Below are 15,853 nucleotides of genomic sequence, written 5' to 3' on the forward strand. Positions count from 1 at the left end.
AATGATGTGACCTATAAAAAAGAATATTTTTAATTTTATAATACTACATTTTACTTACACATTATAATTTTATTTTTAGATAACTATTTATACTTACTTAATAATTGTTAGTTTTTCATTATTTTAATAATTATACAAGAAACATGTAAAAAAATGTTTATTAATTATTAGTTAATAAATTATTGATATATTTTAATGTTACTAATTTAATTTGTAATGACTCCTGACTGACTTATTGATAAATATAAATATTAGTGAAATGTAAATAGTAGGTAGGAAACAGGAAAGAATAGTAGGAATAGATATTCCCATTCCATTATTTTAATTATTGAAAATATTTCTTACTCAATAAACATATTGAAGTATAAATTATAAAACAATAATCAGTCAGTGAGTCAGGTTCAACACTAGGTAAGTTTTAACTTCAAAATCTTGCGTTATTTTATAAAGAAAATCCTAAATCCTATTTAAATCTCATGATTTTATATGTGACAAAAAGGAAAAACAGACCTCCCGGTGAATGGTGGCGCTACCTATCGTGCTCCTGCGGTACTATCAAACTGCCGTCCAAATTGGCATCCGGAATATTTACGAGTGGTATCACCTTATCTTATCTACATCGTGATTGTATTATATAATCATATAATTTCTCATACATATAGCCACTAGTCAGTGTTTTGTAAGACTGAAGCACATGTTAAGTGTAAATTAATACAAAAGATATATAATTATAATATGTATCAGTGTTGAATAATAAATAAAATAACAAGTCTATAATAAATAGTATATTAGTGTAGAATATAAAACATGGCGCAGTCGAATGGTCAAGTAGTTCCTGCTCCGTCGCCTCTAGATATTAGTGAACCAAGTATGGTAATTCGTAATTTAAGGTTATTTAAGTCAAAATTTCAACTATATTTATTGGCCAATGACTTAGATGAAAAGTCAGATAAACTCAAAGTTGCAATACTTTTAAGTGTAATTGGTGATGAGACCAGTGGCGGTTTTGACAAGTAATTTTACATGAGGCGGAAAAATATTAAATAGTAAATACCCTATTATTCTAACACAGGAATAAAATATGCTAATGTATTCTTTAAATGGTATAAGACTTATACTATAACTTATAAATTATCATAATGGAACGGAAAGATTAGCCAGTTAAGATTAGATCACTACTGTTGCCTAGGATGTACCACGTAGAGGTTTTTCCATACACCCCTCCTAACATATATTTACAATATCTTACAAACATAAAATACAAATAAAAAATAAAAATATAATATATTACCTACTAGTCTTTTAGTTGTAATTTGATTTAAAACATAAATACCTACATTATAATTAATAAACGAAATATATAGGTGTAATATGATACGTAAAACTAAAAAAAAATTAATAACCTGACTTAAACCTTTGATAATTAAACGTATACAATATACATTACATTTCATTGAATAACACATTATTTAAAAAATACATGATTTCACATATTATAATATAGTATATAATATACCTAATATTATGTTTTTATGATTTATATCGTAAATCAATATTTCTATTTTTTTTATTCGCATACATATTTATGACTTCATCATAAAACGCTCCAGTATGTTTAAGTTGGTCAACTAACTCCTTTTCAATTGAAATTATAGCAAGAGAACTCAATCGATTTTGGGAAATACTGTTGCGCAAATATGTTTTTATACGTTTTAGACAAGAGAAACTCCTTTCCACCGATACGCTTGTTGATGGTATTGTTAATATTAAAGAAAATAATTTATATACTTCAGGTAAAATTACTTTTAATCCACTACTCTCAAATATTTTTACTAAATCATAAACATGATGTAAATCTTGATATTTTTCATCGCTGTACAATACTTCTAACTCTACTTTTAATTTGTTATTATCAATAAATATGTCAGAATAAGATTCTCGCAGATTTTCAAATGCATTTACAGGAAAATTTGTAGAATAGTATTTAAATTTTGAAACATCGGCCAATTGTAAAAATATCAATTTATCAGTATTTTGAAATCTCGTCGTTATCTGAAGTAAAATATTGTCTAGTATTTCATAATATAATATTTTATAATTAAATTCAAAATTAGACATATTTCTTGTTGCCTTAGGGCGTTTTGTTAACGCTATCGCATTGTTAAATAGTTTTAAAAACTCAGATTCATTTCTCTTTTTACTAACGAGATCATAAACTATATTTATTTGTCGCATACAATATTCCATATCAAATGACTTATTTTGAAGTGTATTAAACAAATTGTCAGTGAGTAAAAATATACTGTTAAATGTTTGAGCTAAAAAAGCGAATTCAAATTTTTTTAAATTGTTCAAATGCCCAATTGAACCACAAATCGATTCAGATGATGAATTTGAATCTTTTATAATATGTTCAAAAACCTTTTTAAATTCGTCCCACTTGTCTACAACTAAGTTCAAAATTTTTGAGCGAGAAGCCCATCTCGTCTGAACAAATTGTGGTATGCGTTTCCCAACTATAGCATCTACAACATTCGTACGTGACGTAGAATTATGAAAAAAAGCAGAAATTCCAGTCATGTTAGCAAAAAAAATGCGACACTGTGTATTAGCACTGCAGCCGTGCTGTAGCACCAAGTTTAAACGATGTGCTAAGCAGTGTGTAAACAACGCATTAGGAGCAACCTCTTTAACTTTAGCTTGTAAACCATTTACATGACCGGCCATGACACTCGCACCATCATAACACTGACCAATTAATTTTTTTTCCATATCAAGTTCTAATAATACAGAATTTAACGTGTTAAAAAGACCCTCGGCAGTGCGATCCTCGCTAACATTATAGAAACCAAGAAACCTTTCTACTAATTCAGATTTATTTGTCATATATCTTAGTATAATTGAACATTGTGTTTTTTGCGAAATATCTGTCGTATCATCAACTTGGACAGAATAAAACATACACTCCTTGATTTCAGTTCTTACCATATTTTTTATGTGATCTGAAATACATGTTATCAAATCATTTTGTATTGTATTTGACAATCCTGAAAATATATTTTTTATCGCCTTATAATGGTTTTGAATCTCCAATGAACACCTAATAATGTGCATATCAAAAAGTTCTTTAAAATTTCCTTTATTCAAGGAACTTGAACTTTCGTTATGACCTCGAAAGGCTAGTTCCTGTCTACCCAAAAATAACACAATATCAATTAGATGTTCCATAAAAAGTCGGTTAAGCCGAACATTTTCGTTATATTTTTTTTTAAACAAATAACCATGTTCAGTCAAAGCGTCTACAATAGTTACTCTATTATTTTCAAGATGTTTTAATCCTACCATACAATGAATATGTTCTCTAGCAGATTCATGAAGTTTAACACTGCGTGATAAATTTTTTAAATCGGCATAACCCGTTGTAGTCCAAACAGATTTTGTCATACTTAAAAGTAAACACGGCCAACAATACAATGCCTGTTTATATTGGCTTCCACAAAGCCAAGTATGCATATCGTACCATTTAGGATTAAACGCTCTACTATACATTTTACCACCTTTCTTATCTCTTGATTGACAACACAACTGGGGAATCGGTTTACCAAGCTTTAGCAATTCATTTTTGTCATTAGTTGTCCAACGCCGAAATGGCGTTCCTAATAGTTGAACAACAGGGTCATACACAGGATTCATTTTTAATATTGATAATACTTCTTAACTAAATTATCTAAATACAGCACTTTTAACTTGATTCAAGTCTAAAACACGTGTAAATAAGTGTAATACACTAATACTGCAATGTTTGAAATGAAGAATAATCACTAGACACTAGACAGTATATCAGTTTACAATATTACACTCTACACGACTTCTTACGACTTGATGAACACAGAACAGATAAACGTCGAACAACAAAATAAAAACTATTCTATAGATAATAGTTATTAGATAATAATTAATAGACCAATAGACAACATGCGATACTGCGACGACCGTGCATCAGTGATAACAGTAAGCTACTCGCTGCCGCAGCCCCCCACCTAGCAAGTATCACGGCTGTATACAATTTATGTGCCCGGCGGGCGGCAGCAAACGTACATAATATCGTTGTGCGGTTGATTTTAGTCGCCTCTGGCGGTAGTCTGCGCATGCGCTATTCACACTATTTTACGAGCTTACATGTGTGTGCGTAGACGAACCTCGCATGCACAAACTTAGGCGATGCCGACCGTCGTCTTTCGCCTCTGTGACAGAGGCTCTGTCGATCTCAGCGCTTTAGCGGTGGCAGCGCCAGGCTCAATATTAAATGGAAACGGCTATAATAGCTCATAAATTACGTACAGCGACGCCACAGCCTTTCGTGCATTGTAACAAGTTCTGTACAAACTACAAACAAATAATATTCAATATCGTTGTTCATTAAACTTAAATTCTAAAGCATTTAATGTCTTAAATATATAAATTAAAATTAAAAACTCATATGTACAATTAAAATTTTAAAGTTCAAAATAGTACCAAATGCCAATATAAGGAAACAACTATTATTTATTTTCTTGAAAATTACAAGTGAGGCGGCGCCTCACTTGCCTCACCCCCAAAACCGCCACTGGATGAGACATATGAGTTTTTAGAATCTATCAATATTACTAGTGATAATAATCCTGGCTGTGTTAAAAAAATATCCATGAAATACAACAGTATTATGAACCTAAGGGTAACGTAATAATTGAAAAATTTTTTCGTCGTTATCAGGAAGAAGGGGAAGCGTTTGAAAAATCTTTAAGAGACATACGCAATCTAGCCAAACGCTGTGAGTTAGGTAATCTGGAAGAGAATATGGTACGAATCAGGCTAGTACTGAGTGTCAAAGACTTGGGTCTACAAGAAAGACTCCCAAGGGCACCAGATCTTAGTCTTGAGAAAACTATAGATCATTGTAAATCTGCAGAATTGGCTCGATATCAGCAGCATTCATTAACTGATAATGGAGGATAAGTTGAAGAGAAAAATGTTCAAAAAATGTATGGTGATAAATCGAATAATCTAAAAAATTGAAGAAAGCAGTCAAACTCAGCACAAGTAGAGAAGCCGTCAACACTAGAAACTGACCAGTCTGACTGTAAGAAATGTTGGTATAAACAGGGCCGTATTTGAGGGGGGGGGGCAAGTGTCCCTTGTTTCCCGGGGCGGCAAGTTCTTTAGCTTATTAGGGAGGGGGGCGGAAATTTTATATTGAAAATAAATATTATGGCGTATCTAATAACAAAAAAAAAAAAAATGTTTTTATTTATACTTCAGTCTTCAATACATTCATTGGAAAAATTATTTTGATAATTATTATTTAATAATTTAATATTATTAAATATTATTATATCTATTAATAGATTAGACTTTTTGAATGTACGATAACGATGAGCGTTGCACAGCCGCGGCTGTGCCTATATCATGTAAACAACGCAGTGGTTCTCGGTATTTGATATTATTTACCAAATTAGAACAAAAACATTTTAAACTTATACAATTTAATATTATTATGTTATCGCTTTGATACCTGACAAATGCAGTTAAATATTTCGGCATAGCCGAATCGCGTGCATCCTACCATTACATGTTTAGATCTGTTGGTGAATTGGTGACAGATATACGTATATTTATTATTTTAATAAACAATACGCGGTCAAATTTAAGTTTTTTCCATTTACGGTTACGAAAGTTATGAATCGTAAAAAACTTAGTGGAGCTGGATACCGGTTAAAATCCAAAGAAAAGGCTAGACAAATTGCTGATGTTATTGTCAAGACTAAAAATATTAAACATTTTTTTTCTGTTTCAACTTTTTAATTCTGGAGCTAGTGTTACTACTGATTCGAGTAAGTAATTGATTAATAATACTAATCTAGGGCTAGGGACTTCTAGGAGCTTTTTTTTTTCAAAAATCATTCAAAAGAGCAAAGTAATATAGAAATTTGTTTCATGGTAATACGAGTTCATATTTAAAATTTATAGTTACATATTTTGCATATTTGAACATTTTTTAATTATAAGTGCATGTTTGAGCATTTTTAATATGAAAATGGTAGTTTTATAATTAAATAAATATTTTATACAAACAATATTACATATATTATAATAATTATTAAATAATATAAAAATATATTCAATTTAAAAATGTTTTTTAAAAAGTATTTATTTTTTATTTTAGACTAGAACTTAGGTGTTAGAAGGTAGAAGAATATCAATTATTTATTATGACAAGTTTTTTTACTCTAAATTAAAATTTTATTAATTATATCTACATATTAAAATAAAAAGGTTTTTATTAAATACTGTTAATTATTTTTTTTAGTGCATATTTTAATAGCATATTTGGTAATTTTTAAAGACATAAATGCATACATAATCAAAGGTTTTTTAGGGAATGAAGTCCCTAGCCTTACTAATAACTAATAATTATGAATTAATAACTAGGTCTTTACTCTTTTATTGTTTAATGTTATTAAGCAAATACTTTTAATTCATATTGTATGAGCGAAATATAAGTTGGGAACATACCTAATATTATAAATTACCTTCCCCGAGTACTCATAATATACATTTTTTTCAGCTAAAAATGTTAGTAATGTGACTGAAGATCAAGTGACACAGTCGATAACTGTTGATGGAGTGGATGTAGTTAATAATGTGATACCAATGTATAACCCAAGTATTTCATGTCATTTTATTTTTTCAATGCCAATTAAAAATATTTATATTGATTTTGCTTATTTAGCAGTGCTTGAGAATTCTAATAATTCTAATGATGGAGAAAATATTTTGTTAGAGGCAAACAATGATAATATATTGGTGAATGTTGATCAGTTTAAGGCACCCAGGTAAATTACATGATTTCATATTTTAATTAAAACAATTATTATGAATTACTATAATAAAGTATGTTTATGAGGTAATCCTATGTTTAGTACAGATATTTATTTTTAAAACAAATAATTAACAAATGAAATTATGTAGTAAAATAATTTAGAAAATTCAGAAACTTATGTTAGGATTGAATTTTAATTAATTAATTAATTAATTTTGTTGCTGAGATATTTTTTAATTACAATTATTAACCAAGTTTTATGTTTTAATTTTTAATAGTAATGATTGCACTATGGATAATTAATGATGTTATAAGAGACACAATATCTACATGTGGAATATCACAAAATATTAAAGAATTAGATTTTTCAAATTCAATAAGAATCTATAATAATGTTATTCGAGGGAAAAAACAAGTTCATTTTAGGTACTGTTCAGCCAATTTTTTTTATACAGTTGTTATCAATGGTGAAAAAATTCAAAGAGATTACCTTGTATACTCTCAAAGTACAGGTGCTATTTTTTGTATCACTTGCAAATTATTTGGAGCAAATTCTGCTTTTGCTACTACTGGATTTTCGGATTGGAAAAGAGCGGGTAATAGAATTTCATCACACGAGTAATCTCCAGTTCACAAATCAAATACATTGACTCTAAAAAATCGAGGAACATTAACAAATAGGATTGACAGTGGATTATTGGACCAAATTAATGATGAAGTTCATTATTGGAAAAATGTTTTGAAGAGAGTTTTTGTAGTGGTTAAAAGCTTGGCAATAAGAGGATTGGAATTTAGAAGTGACTCAGACAAAATTGGAAGCTCACACAATGGAAACTTTTTAATGTCAATGGAATTAATAGCACATTTTGATCCATTTTTAGCTTCTCACATTTCTAAATATGGGAATAAAGGAAAAGGGTCAACTACATGCTTATCATTTCATACATATGAACAATTTATAACTTTAATGAGTGATAAAGTCTTGGAAAATATTATAAAAGAAGTTCAAACAGCCAAGTATTTTTCTGTAGTAGTTGATTCGACGCCTGATATTTCAAATTCCGACCAATTATCATTTGTACAAAGATATGTTTTAGATGGGCATCCTAAAGAAAGGTTCTTGTGTTTCTTAGAAAACACTGGACATAAGTCTGAAAAATTAGCTGATGATGTGTTGACTACTCTGGCTTTATTTAACATTGATTTAGCTAACATGAGAGGACAATCTTATGATAATGCCAGCAATATGTCTGGTACCTACTCAGGCCTACAAACATGAATCAAACAAGTTAATCCACTGGCTGAGTATGCTCCTTGTGCAGCTCACTCTTTAAATTTGGTTGGTAGTTGTGCTGCAAGTTGCTGTGAAGAAGCTCGTCATTTTTTTGAATTGTTACAAACAGTATACTGTTTTTTTTCTGCATCAACTCAACGTTGGGAAATGTTAAATGCAAAGGTAACATTGAAAGGGTTATCTGAGACTCGATAGTCGGCTCGGGATGATGCTTGTAGATCTCTTACTAAAAATTGGGATTTAGTTGTTGGAGTGTTGAAAACATTTTCAGAGGAACATTATCAAAAACCATCTTTACGCTGTGAAGCAAAAGGAATATTAAAAAAATTAAATCGTTTTGAATGTGCTCTTATGGCTGTATTTTGGGGTGACATTCTAGAAGTGTTGAACAAAACTAGTAAAACATTGCAATCGGTTTCAACTGATTTAATCACTGTTGTTCAACTATATGATTCTGTAATACATTATATGCAATCAGTTACTATGAAAATTCTGCTAAAAAATTATCTGGACTGAGTATCTATGAAGAAAATGAAAAACGGAAAATAAAATGAAAATTACAACATGGTGAAAATAGATCTAATGAAGTGACTTTAGTTGGCCGAGAAAGTTTTATAATAAAGACATATTATGTTATTCTTGATAATTTACTATGTGAGTTACAAAAAAGAAAGTCTGTATATGATAATTTAGCAAAAAAATTTTCATTTTTTCATAATATAACTCAATATTCTACTGAAAAAAATTGTCAATGTGCCAAAGAATTGTGTGGAGTTTATCCAAACGACTTAAATGTAAACTTAGCTAGTGAAGTAGTTCAGCTACAAGGACACATAAAGAGTATAGAAACCACAGATAACAATCCTAAGACAATTCAACAACTCATGTTATGGATAAGAAGTAATAATTTTTTAATTTTGTATCTATATGCAGAAGTTGCACTACGTATTTTTTTGTCAATGTCATCTACCAACTGTTCAGTTGAGCGTTCATTTTCTGTTTTAAAAAGAGTAAAAAATTATCTTATATCAACTATGAGCTAAGAAAGGTATTCTGCATTAGCATTATTAACAATATAAAATGAACTAACTGAAGAAACAGATTTTGAAGAAATAATCTAATGTAACTAATGAACATAGGTAGATAATTGATCACATTTAAGAACTTAACATTTTTGTCTGATCCATAGAAACATATATTTTTAGATTCTTCAACCGTCTGATATGGTTTGATATTCGCCCATGCTAATGAGGTAAAATAAAACGAATAAGAATTGCCTCTGAATATATTTTAATAAATTCCTTAAATTATTTTGTTATAGCAACACGAATACAGAATATAAAACGAACGTGTGATGAAACACTTGTCTAAATTATAAATAAATAAATGCAGATAAAACAATTAATTTAATTTAATACCTATTTAAAATAAAAAAACAAACAACAAGCTTAATATAATAATAATATAATAGATAATATAAAATAATAATATAATAAAACAGTTAGGTATCTTTCATTGCATACTTTTTTATGCAATTAGATTTAAATAAAACAAACATTGAGAACAACTTCAAAATTAAAAACACTTCAACTTATATCTTAATGTAACATACAATTTACCATTGCCTAAAACTCAAGTTACTGAAGGAATAACATCAGGTAATTGATAATATAATATCCCATAATTTGTTATTATTGTTATAAGGTAATACTTCATAAGCGTGAAAGTGGCGGTCAAACCCTACAGACTGTATTGTTGTAACTAAAAAATATGGAATTTTAGACTGACCAATAATTATCTTTTTTACTTCTCCAAAAAAAGATTCATCTAAATTAACACCCAGGGTTAAAATCATCCCAGGTTTATAATAAATACCTTTATATTCACGCCAAGGTACTACATAAGAAAAATTAATTATCTCTTGTGGTATTACACCATCAAATGATTTAAACAATTCTTTATAATATGAAATATCTTGACTTTTTCCTACATTTAAATCTGCCACTAAACCAGTTTGTGTAAGTAGACGACTAACATTTTGCATTTGCAATTTATGGGCTATAGTATAACCAAGATTAATTCTACATGAGATAGAATTAGCAATTGATTTCAAAACTTTATGTTTAGCTTCAAAGCGTATAGAAGAAGTTAAAATAATTGGGCCATTTTTTAATAGAAGTCTACCATAATGAGTTAATATATTATGATGTTTAGGTTTTAATTTTCTATTGGAATACTTAAGGTATAATCTATTATGTTTCGCAACCAAAGCATCTAACTGAACTGAACATTCTGGTTGAATAGTTCTAGCACAGCACAAATCAACTATTTTTCGCAATGAAATATATAAATACCAAACCTCAGTTTTTAAAGGAACTAATTCTCCAATAATAAGACCGAAATATCTAATGAAACATAGCATCTCTGATGCTGACATTATTATACTTCCATTGTTTCAATTGCGCTGACTAATACTAGGTGGAGAATTTTTTTGTTCTGTCACCCCATATTCAAAAAGTTGTATACGACTATTAAGTTCATCCAAAGTGAAATATTTTGCTTGAATTAGACTATTAATTATGACTGCCATATCATAGCAAGCTACTCCTTCTGGAATATCATGCATGAAGTCACAAACTATATTTTCAACTATATGATAATTAGGTACTTCATTAAAAATACAACGTTCTTTTATAATAGTTTGTAACGATTGTTAACAGAATTGTCAAACAAAATTGAAACATTAGCCTGATTAATATGATCTTCATAATTAATTTTGATTCTTTCAACAAATTTTGTAGGTCAGATTTTGGTAAATAACATATCCGGCAATAAAAGTTTGCTGAAAAACTTTCAATAAACCCTAAAATCGAATTAAGCCCTAGATTATCTCCTAAAAAAAGCCCCAAAGTAAATTAAATTGTTACATTAGTAGAAAGTAGAATACCGTTTTCTTGAAGATTAATTAGTTCTTTTGTTAATGGCTGCAAACATTTTTTTTTTATTGATTTTTGATTTTCTTCGATCAGCAGAATGAAATAAAAACGCTACAAAAATATTTTTTAAAGATGAAAGATATTCAGGAGGGAGAGCAGCAACAGAGTAATAAACACAACCCATTTTATGAACTCCTGAATGGGATCCTAGAGGATTACCCATTTCTGCATCATCATAATATAAAAAAAAAGGGGAAACACTATTTTATCAAGAAATTTGGAATATATATATTTCCACGAAGAACCATTCAAGTATGATGAAAGCAAATTTGATTTCATTGAGCTTTTTTAAATAATTTAGTGCTATATCCAATACACCAGGTAATTCAAAAAAAGATTTAAGATTTGTTTTTAAAGATATTAAATGTCCTATTGGTACCATTAACAAACGCTCTATACCAGTTTCAATTTTTTTTTCTTTAGTATATCCCACGACTACAGATTTTGGTTTAACATATAAATTATTTTCTTCAAGATATTTCATTCTAAGGAATTTAGTATCAAGTTTGGTAAATGGATTAACTAACACGTTGAATAGTTTATCTATTTCTTGGATTTGTTCCGAAGTACACTTGTTTAAAAGAGGTTCAATTTTACTTTTTAAATGGCACATAATTCCATTAGATATAAGTTCATTAGTGCCTGTAACAATTGTTTGTAATAAAGTTTCAGTCATACTTGGATTAGAGTATAAATCAGCTATGAAACTTACTACATTATTAGTTACAATATTCTCAAATGAATTATTGATCTTATTTTCAATTTCAGTATGAGAGATTAAAGATTCAGAATTTAACAAAATAGATTTAGATGAAGTAGAATCGATTTCAACATTTGGAATTGTTACTTCATTAAGATTTAAATTTAATGTTAAGGTAGAAGTTGTATGTTCTTTGTTTAAATGTTTTCTAAACTTACCAATTCCTCTGAAATTTCTTACACACGAGTTTTGATTGCATATGAATAAAGAATAATTATTTAGATTATGAAAAATCTGTAAATGTAAAATTAATTCATTAACTGATATTAGGTTTTTTATAGAGCATAAATAACAGTTATACATTTTGAATTTTGAATTTATTAATTATTATTTTAATAATACGTACCTATTACAATAACACTTTTAATAGTATAAACAATTACAACACTAACAAATAAATCAACCAACAAAATAAAAATATTAAATGGACAATATTATCAGTAAACTGTAGTTAAAATGAAAAATTACTAAACTAAAGATTTTAATTTGTTTGAAATATTAATGGTTATGGCCGTTTGTTTATCAAAATCAGTTACCAAATTAAAAACATGATTTTGTAAAAGTAACTAAGTCTCATAACATTCTCTTGGGTGTGAGCAATTAAAAGTAAAATATGTCTTAAAACAAATATTAATAGCACGTAAAGGACATTGTATTTTCCATAGCTGGTCATTTACTCTAATGTAGCATGTATTGATGGAAGATATATCATTCCCCACTAATATAATAAATGGCTGTATTGTAGACCCATATTCAGCATATTTCAAACGTCTCCTAGTTATATCCTCTTCTAAATTAGATAAATTCTGAAATAATAACATAATTTTTAAACTAAATTAATTTAAGAATAACCAAATAGCTACAAAGTCTTACAATTTTTGTATTACTAACAGTAATATGAGTTACAAATGCTGCAGCAGACTCTTCATGAGATGATTTCCATGATTTATTTTTGATATTACCCTTAATTTGAGTCTTAGTCGGGATAAAATATGGTAATAGTTATAGTTTCAGGATATTACAAGTCCTATAATCTTTAAAGAATAATATGTTATAAAAGAATTTCAAAATATTATTCAATAATAAAATTTAAATTAATAAAATATTTATACCTTTCATCAATTGAGCAGCATCATATTGAGATAATAAGTTTTTGGCATATTTATCTTTGATTGAACTTCCATGAATATTCAAAATAGCTTTTGTAAACTTAGTCCAATTATTTATGAAATGACTAAAATTATATGACATATCATTTGGGTACTTTAGTCTAAAATTTATTTCCACCTAAAAATTAAATAAGCGAATTAGATAGGTACAAACCAATTCATAATCTCTTGGACTTTGAAGTATTGGTCAAGATTCAAAAAAATCTGACAAATTGCAATTATTTATTGAATTAGTAATTTCACTGTTTCTTAATTCAAATGTGATCCTCCAGTTTTTCAAAATGTCATCAAATGAAGCAATCAACCCATCAGTTATAAGCCATTCTTTAGCCAAATTAACTTGATCACATGTACTCACATACGTGGAATTTACGACTCTACTCACTCACGTCGAAGCTGTACTCAATTCGAGACCACTGACGCCACTGACCACCGATCCAGCTGATCTTGATTATTTATCTCCGGGACATTTTTTAATTGGGCAACTTCTATTGGCTGTTCCGCCTCGAGTACCGTTCGAGTCACGCATCAATCTAACTCAATGTTGGAAGCTGCTCGACCAATATCATCAGTCATTTTGGCGACGTTGGTCATCTAAATACCTTGTGTCGCTTCATAGGAGGCCCAAATGGACTACCGAGGCCCCAAACGTACGAGTCAACGATATGGTAGTGGTCATCGACAACCAATCCCCGCCGTTGACATGGCGTCTCGGACGTATCCTCGAAGTACTACCTGGCAACGACGGTGTTGTTCGCGTTGTGCGATTGTTGACGCGCCAGGGTGAAATCACTCTACCAGTTACCAAAATAGTACCAAAAGTAGTTTTACCCGCACAATAGCGTCCTAGTTTAAATCATCCCCAGTAAGGTGCTCGTTAATTGAATCCCTACTCACAAAATCATATAAGTTGTTTCAGAACGAGATTTTTTTTGTAGTAACTATCTGACTTCGCGTCTAACTATATTTATATTATTTAATACTATGTTCTTTATTTAGTTATTTTTTATATGTTTTCACTACATTGTGTATTATTTGTAATTTGCAACCAACGTGTATTTTATTATAAGTATTATTATTATTATTTTGGTTTTGTAAAAACGAAATGATAAATGACATCACCCCGGTAACACACCATCTCAAGCCGCTGTTCCAGTCCACTCCACCAAATCCGTTTAATTTCTATGGGAGCCTGAGCCTCCCATGGGGGGAGGATGTTTGAACTTCATACTATCGCGCCGAAGATGAGCCGGGTCAAAGTCCAGCGAGATCACGACAAGCTTCGGCGACCTTCGTCATTGCCATCGTCGTAATCGCTGATATGGCTTTTGACCTTTGCGACATAATACTGAACGTATACTACCCAGTCCACGAGTTGCTCTCGTCTCGCAATTTCATATACGCCGTTTTGCCCTAGTACGTGCAAATATACGCGCCGGCCATTTTTACGTGCGTCGTGTGCCAGTTAGCTGATCCGCGCCCTTTTTTTCGATCGCTAACCATATGCCACTACGTTTTTCGTTACCAGTGTATTGGTGATTTGTCGTCCATCACGTCATTGAACTTTATTTTGTATTCGTGTGTGTGTGCCGACGTTACTCGCGCGGCCCTTTTGCGTCCGCATCAATTCCGCGATTCACGGTGCCATAATACTTGCTTGTCGGTCGTATGGGGTAAGTTGCCATTCTAATATTATTATTCTATTGTCATTGATCCGACTACCGTGTGCCGTACTATTTTATACTATTTGAAGTGCGTATATGTTATTATGTATATTGCTGTATTCGTCAGTGAGAAAGTTGTCAACATGGGGACTTACCACTTGATAACCCATCGGCTTACGTCATTATCATATATTGCTATAATCATATCATCATCGTGTTCGGACGCCCTGTTGGCAACATCGCCGCTCGTATCAGTTCTATTATCAATACCAGGTGATATCAATATCAATTTATATTATCATTTTGTATTATCATATATATTATTTATTGTATTTACATATTGATCAATCGATCATAATATTATTATTATTATCATTTTTTATACATATTATTTTATTACTTTTATATATTAATTATTTTATTCTGTATTATTATAATATTCTATATAGCTTATATTATTATTATACGTATTTTGAGCAACGCGCAATCATAACAAAATTGTTCTACATATATACATAACTATTATTTCTGGTCACCCTCTCGAGGCTAGGTATGCGAGTCGTAGTAGTTGACTACAATATGTTCGTATGAATAATTACGGCGCATCATTAATTGACATTTATTTTAAGAGTAAAAATAATTCAGAATAACTCATTAACTTGTAGTCATTTTAATCCTCCAAACATGTTAAATTAAATAACTTGGATTCTCGAATTAACTATTTTAATGTGTTATTTCAATATCTTCAAGTAGTCGATATATTATAATTAGATCAAAGCTCTATTGCAGTTAATTTAACCGACAAATGCAGTTAACTTCAATTATAATGCTTGAGAACACAGTATGCAGTTAAAACAATTATCCCATTTATATGTGTGTATCTATCTATTATAAATCTTTTTGTAGACATTTTTTAGTAAATTATAATACTATCAACAACGTCATCAGTGTCACCACCCTTAGGAAAAAATAAAACATTGCAGTTTTCAATAAATAATTGTAAACAAAATCGAAATATGTTACACCGTTCGAATAACGATGAGAGCATCATGCGGTTATCCACTCATCGAGAGTATATACCAAAACCCAACATCTTCAGGTCTCCATATAA

General features: G+C 29.8%; 2 protein-coding genes across 2 annotated transcripts; one reads left to right on the forward strand and one right to left on the reverse strand.

Moving 5' to 3' along the window:
* Window positions 1-1,153: 1,153 nt before the first annotated feature.
* LOC126553888 (zinc finger MYM-type protein 1-like) lies at window positions 1,154-3,693 on the reverse strand. The gene is made up of 2 exons (XM_050209000.1): window positions 2,304-3,693; window positions 1,154-1,224 (listed from the first exon to the last, which is right to left on the reverse strand). Exons 1-2 carry the CDS (start codon window positions 3,691-3,693, stop codon window positions 1,154-1,156), a joined length of 1,461 nt encoding a protein of 486 aa, XP_050064957.1.
* A 2,997-nt stretch (window positions 3,694-6,690) lies between these two features.
* Window positions 6,691-8,669, forward strand: LOC126553889 (zinc finger MYM-type protein 1-like). Its single transcript, XM_050209001.1, has 4 exons — window positions 6,691-6,703; window positions 6,770-6,872; window positions 7,541-8,112; window positions 8,425-8,669. The coding sequence occupies exons 1-4, from the start codon at window positions 6,691-6,693 to the stop codon at window positions 8,667-8,669; spliced, it is 933 nt and encodes a 310-aa protein (XP_050064958.1).
* Window positions 8,670-15,853: the final 7,184 nt, after the last annotated feature.

Source organism: Aphis gossypii, unplaced genomic scaffold (genome assembly GCF_020184175.1).
Source record: "Aphis gossypii isolate Hap1 unplaced genomic scaffold, ASM2018417v2 Contig00365, whole genome shotgun sequence".
In the NCBI taxonomy this organism is placed as follows: domain Eukaryota; kingdom Metazoa; phylum Arthropoda; class Insecta; order Hemiptera; family Aphididae; genus Aphis; species Aphis gossypii.

Excerpts from the sequence above, each read along its gene's own strand:
- LOC126553889 (XM_050209001.1), top strand. Across the intron at positions 6,873-7,540 it reads GATCAGTTTAAGGCACCCAG|GATTGACAGTGGATTATTGG; the intron begins GTAAATTACATG and ends ATTAACAAATAG. Across the intron at positions 8,113-8,424 it reads TAATGCCAGCAATATGTCTG|AGGAACATTATCAAAAACCA; the intron begins GTACCTACTCAG and ends AAACATTTTCAG.
- LOC126553888 (XM_050209000.1), bottom strand. The coding sequence starts at position 3,693 with ATGAATCCTGTGTATGACCCTGTTGTTCAACTATTAGGAACGCCATTT. Across the intron at positions 1,225-2,303 it reads TTTAGCTCAAACATTTAACA|GAGGGGTGTATGGAAAAACC; the intron begins GTATATTTTTAC and ends AATATATGTTAG.